At 38.2% G+C, this 5,867-nt stretch overlaps 1 protein-coding gene across 1 annotated transcript in view; it reads right to left on the bottom strand.

Moving 5' to 3' along the window:
• Window positions 1–1,534: 1,534 nt before the first annotated feature.
• Window positions 1,535–5,867, bottom strand: part of LOC106632636 (thialysine N-epsilon-acetyltransferase) — a gene marked incomplete in the record, with an annotated part of 6,579 nt that continues 2,246 nt past the window's right edge. Inside the window, 5 exon segments of the mRNA XM_042216521.1 lie at window positions 1,535–1,703; window positions 1,874–1,914; window positions 2,006–2,107; window positions 3,248–3,331; window positions 4,262–5,867. Of these exon segments, the coding sequence (XP_042072455.1) occupies window positions 1,536–1,703; window positions 1,874–1,914; window positions 2,006–2,107; window positions 3,248–3,331; window positions 4,262–4,331 (465 nt within the window).

Raw genomic sequence — 5,867 nt, 5'->3', positions numbered from 1 at the left:
CCTCTGTAAGTTGATAACTTGGCTCTGTCCAGGACTGGGGAAACATAACAGAGCACTTCTCTTCATAGATTTTGATACACTACAACTCATTGTCACGTTTCAGAGACGAGTGAGCTTCTCCTGGCTCATGCATTTGTCCTGACTGTACACTCGGTCGTTCAGTAATCACCCACCCAGTACTTAAGGTTTAAGATTACCCTCTGTCACTACCAGATTTTCTCACTTGCTGTGGTAGTGTTTAGCTCCTTGTGCTCTGTAGTTTGACCTTGTGAGAAAATTTTGTATTGCTTTGGATTTACACAGGTCTATTTTGTGCAGACATTTCCAGCTGTGGATCTGAGAAACCTGTTAGGAAAAAGAAACCCATGGAGTTGAAGAAACCCAAAAAAGGAAAGTTGTTTTAAGAATTTGCTATTCATATGCCCTAATCTTCATTCTTTATTTCCTGTGAAAAGTCTTGTGTGCAAAATAGTTCCATTGAACTTTAATTCTGGTTGTCTAGGTTTGAGTTATGACAGAACGATGTGGTCTCAAACACGGATTCCTCAGACACCAGCCATGGAGTGCTTCTCGGAAAACACAACCAAGTACAGTGGCGCCAACAGGAAGAAATTATACATCATGTAGCTCAAATAGAAGTGCACAATCTAAATCAGCTTAATCATACACCAGAAGTCTTCGCTGAGAAGTTGGAAGAATGCTGAAGTTTTCTAGTGTACGCATGGGTTTAGACAAATCTGCTGCACCTATTCTTTAGATCAGGCAAAGTTTCCTTGATTATTCAGTAGAATTTGGACTTCTATGTGAGCTGCATAGCTGCATTTGAACTTAACCAAACAAAAAAAATTACTCTCTCTATGCTCACTTACAGCACCAGCTACAGGTTGAAGTTCTGCAACTGCAACTTATAGAAATCTGCACCAAAAATACAGTGCCGGGTGGCTCTGGTCCAATTTAACCCCTGAGTACAGCTCTATAAATGATACAGATATTATGTTATTTGTGTTACAATGTAGGACGTAGCAGAAAAATGTTATTAGAAAAATACTCAAGTACAGACAAATGAAAATTCTACTTATGTACAATAATGAAGTATTTGCAGTTCATAACTTCTAAATTTGAAAGACACTGTCTGGATTACGTGCCTTTTTTGTAATTTAATGCAAAAACATGCTTAGGAGGTATATATATATATATATATATATAATTAGCTTTATTCTATGACATTATACACTTTAATGTAAAAATCCTCTCAGGACTGGAACATCCACTGCCTGAGAGCCAAAATGTAACTCCAGCTAAATTAGAAAACCAATTTTATGCTATTTATCTGTATACCAACATATCTGAACTATATTCATTTTTAAAGTTATGTTTCACAATAAGCCTATGTGCCTAGACATTCAGAAAGCCTATGTAGTGGTAGGGGCTTCAGGTTGTCAGGTTTTGCAAAGAGACCACTGAGTGGTGCTCCATCCCTGCATTATTTGGGCTGACCTCATGGCTGCAAAAGTCACAAGATCATGATGAATAGGTTAAAGTTGAGCCAGGTGCTCCAGCGCCTCCCCCTCGCAGCGCATGCAGTGGTAGCCCATGGAAGCAGTGATATCGAAGCTGCCCTGGCTGAGGTAAAAGTCCATCGATGGTTTGTTCCAGTCCAGGACGGTGAAGTTGAGCTGGTGGCAACCAGCAGCCAGAGCCAGCTACAGGAGAGCAAAAACAAGAAGGAAGACAGGAATGACCGCTGTAGATGTAGCATGGAAGCTGTTTCTGCATGCTGCCTCTGAGACACTGTTCAGCATATTTTCCTGCAAATATTGAAAACAGGAAAATGCTCAAGGTTTACCTTCTCCATTATTCACGTTTCACTCACCTGTGCCACCTTGCTCATTAGTGCTTTACCGACACCTTTCCCTGAAAGACAGATCACGTGCATTACTTGAGATTTCCTGCAAATATAAGGACACAGTGATGATGAGACATCTTCTCAGAGGCTGTACTGTACCTCTGAACTCAGGCATCACATACAGGTCCTCCATATAAATGGCTCTGCCTGACCAGGAGCTGTAGGAATAGAAGTAAAGTGCATAGCCGATCTTTGTGTGCCCTGAAAGAAGAAAAATATCAGTCTGAGCTAGCTTACAGTTTACAGTTTCAGTATTCATGAAATTTGTATATTTGTTTTGTCGTTCCTTCCCACTGCGTGAATGACTCTGAATATTTAGCACAATGATTACTAATGACATAATGCTTTACTTTACACTGTAAACACATAACTATTCTTTTACATCAGTGAAAAAATTATACGATTTGTGGTGCTGCTCACAGTTAATGTGCAGCAAACTTTATAAATGAAACCTCACATTTCTCAGTGGTGAGGCTGGTTAGGTCATTTTAACCACTATTACTTTTTTGGTTTCTTGGAGGCAGCAGAACATCTGGAGTCATGTTGCTGGTGCCCAGGGACACTATGCAATATATTCAGTTTTAGAAGTTATATTCATTGTTAACTGTAGCCTGGCTCAGTGTTAATGCTGTCTTATTTTAATAAAAAACACTGTCATATGCAAAACCAGCGTGGCACTAAGGGTGGAAAGAGATCATTTTCAGGCTGGCACATGCCATCCCTCTAGATCCGCCCCTGCTAGTGACTTGATGAATCTGATGATTCTGAGTCCAGAACAATTTAGCTGCTAACTTCTCTGCTGATTGGTTCTGGACAGTTCGCGGATTTATTGAGTTTTTCTAGCAGCTGATGAGAGCGGAGCACAACATTAATGAGGCCCAGGACATAAGTAGCTACTTCTCAGTATAGCCTCTGATATTTGAAGTCAGCAGATAGTGGACAGCAGTGACTGTGTGGAAAAACACCTGTGTCATGGGAGGAAAAAGCACAGCCGGGCAGCAGAGAGTAAGTAAGCAAATAAGAAGTGTTTATGGAGGTAGACTAATGTACAATAGAAAGTACTTTGGCAATAAAACTTACTTGCAAAAAACTAAAAAGGAGGCTTACAACACTTTTGTACCCTGTTTAGGTTTTATAATGGTTTATTAAGGTTTACAGAATAATACATTTTCTTGCAAGAACATGAGCATAAAAAAAACAAGAGAAAGGTGACTGTTTCCTATGTTTCTTATTGTCTTTCCCCGACAAGCAACAAAGACTTTGTGCTCACTCTGACCTACAGGCATAGTTAGTATCAGTGTAGTGAAAACAGTGTGTAAAAACTGAGTGTAACATGATCACCTTCTTTGGTTTTGTGCTGTTCTGGCACCTCAGCGATGATCCCATGAAACAACGGGTTATTGGAAAAGCCATCTTGCTCCAAGTCTGAAAAGAAATTACAGACATAAACATCCATCCATCTATTCTCTTTCACTTATCCTTGGATGGAGCCTATCCCTGCTACCATAGACAAATAAAGTTGTTGCTTTTTTTACCCTAATTTCAAGGTCACACATTACAGACTGTTTGTAAACAGGTGTTTTGGACAGAAGAAAGAGGCCAAGGACACTTGGTGGTGGAATGAAGAATTGCAAGAAAGTGTTGAAAGAGGCTAGAAAAAAAATATTAGAAGAGAGTGTGTTGGGAAGATGGAAGGAACAGTTTGAGGAAATGATGAATGAAGAAAATGAGAGAGGACAGGTGGTGAAATAAGAAGTGTAAAGAGGAAGCGAGGGCAGCTATGCAGACGATGAAAAGTGGGAATGTGGTTGGTTCAGAATACATGTACTATTTTCAAAAAGGAGAGAAGTAATGTTTTTAGTGTTATTATATGCTTCTTTGGTACTAGCCTGATGTGGCTTTGATGTCAGTGTTTCTTGAGTCTCTGGGTGTCTATGAGAACGAGAGCAAACTGCTCTTAAAATGATGCTGTCTTTTTATTATAAATATTTTCCTATTTTGCTGTAATTATTATCCTACATCTGGCCTTTGGCATATGTTCTCGATACAATTGGAAAAAGAATAAAACTAAGACTGAAAATAATAAATAACCAACAAAAACTAAACATTTTCAAAAAGTAAAAACTAAAGTGAAATATGAAACTCCACCCCGGAAACTAAACTGAACTAAAAACAAAAAGTCAAAATTGAAAGAAATACTGTATATAAAATAAAATAAAAACCCCAAAAAAACTACAGTAACTTGGCTCTGAACCTCTTTTGGGATATCACCTTGGATTTAATATGTTTATGAAGAGTATAAAATAATACATTTACAGTTAAGGCAAAAACCTGAGACATCACTACAAACACTACCTTTCTGGGTCACTTTCACATACTCTGCCAGTTCCTGGAGAAAATCATAAATAGCATCAGCTGCCATCATTTATCAGGACATGCTAACATCACTGTTCCTCAGCCGACAGTAAAAACAGTTTATTAACCTGTTTGCACTGAAACTGTAGAGCACCGCGAGCACAGTTCATCCGATAATATCTCACTAATCTAATGATAACAGCAACATTGTGGTTTTGAAAAATTGCATGAATCGCACACACAGCTGGACTGCATGAGCGTCCACATGTGTGCTCACCATGATCATTATCGAAATTATTGATACTTCAGTTTGCTTTGCTCCTCTGAGTCCAGTGTGTTACTTCAGTTTCAACAAACAGCAGACATGTCCTGGAACCACTTTGCCCTGCTCCTCCTGCTCTGCAGCTGGACACACTCATGTAGGCTGGAGTGTGTGCCACTGAAAAATCTGATATCGATCCAACACCACGCAAATACAGGACCAGACAGAGAGAAGTGTGTCATGACTGATAAAGCGAATGCATCATCAGAACGCTTTATATAACCTACTTCCATACTACTCTCAGCAGTGTCCCTGAGTGAATTTTAAACTGGCTCTGAAAGAATGGAAGAGAAGATCAGAAATATAAAGGGATATTTTAACAAAGGGCATTCACTTGGGGCGTCATGTTATGGAAAATGAATAAATACTGAACCTAAAAAAGAATATCTCACTGCTGAGAGTAAACCTGGAACACAAAATAAGGTCAGTTCATTCAGCTGTACAATCTCATTTTTTCAGAAAATCAAATATTATATTTCCCTCTGGTTTTCTTTCTGAAAAGTTTTTTAGCTAATAAATCTAATTAAGCTTCTAAACATTACACGTTTTCATCGATTTTTTTCAACAATGCATTTTCTTTTTATTTCCATTTTACATATGATCGAAGACTTTTGAAAATAATAAAAAGGGTAAATTTGCAGGTTCGTTAGAACAAACTGTTAAGTTGAGTGAATGTCCCACTCTGCATCTGTTGAAAAAACAAACAAACTATAAAGTGCTAAATAATAAATGTGCTATAGTAAGATAACTGTAATTCCAGAAGCCAAAGTGGTCGTGATGAAGAGTTATATTAACCAGGCTTCAGTGTTTTTTATTACTGATATGAATATAATTTGTTTCCTCTCTGACTCCAGAAGAGAAAGAAGTTTATTTGAAATGTTAGACATATGTTGAATACAAAAACAAATCAAAAGATCCAGGAGGAAATGTAGCTTCACATATAAGTCAAACAGAATAAATTCACTGATGTGTGCTGGTCAATATTCATCTGATGTGTTGCCTTGTTTTTGTTACCTTAATACACATCTGTTGAACTCATCCACAAACAAATGTTTGAAATTTCGCTGATTCTTTGGTATCCATCCAAAATTCAACAGTCCAGTCAAGACTGGCAGCCCAAAGTCCAGCTTGTTATTAACTCCTTTCAGTCTAAGGAACTGGAGACCAAAGGTAGTGACCGCTGTCACAGTTCCAGGTGATCCAGAGGTCATTATAATTCAGAGAAACTGGTCAAGCAAATAACCTGTTATATCAGTTAATACAAATACACAGTACACAGCAGTA

This window comes from Haplochromis burtoni, unplaced genomic scaffold, assembly GCF_018398535.1.
Source record: "Haplochromis burtoni strain Fernald_Lab_line unplaced genomic scaffold, NCSU_Asbu1 Contig_1094, whole genome shotgun sequence".
Taxonomy (NCBI): domain Eukaryota; kingdom Metazoa; phylum Chordata; class Actinopteri; order Cichliformes; family Cichlidae; genus Haplochromis; species Haplochromis burtoni.
The sequence above is the reverse complement of the archived record's forward strand: the minus strand, read 5'-3'. Positions and strand labels throughout refer to the sequence as shown.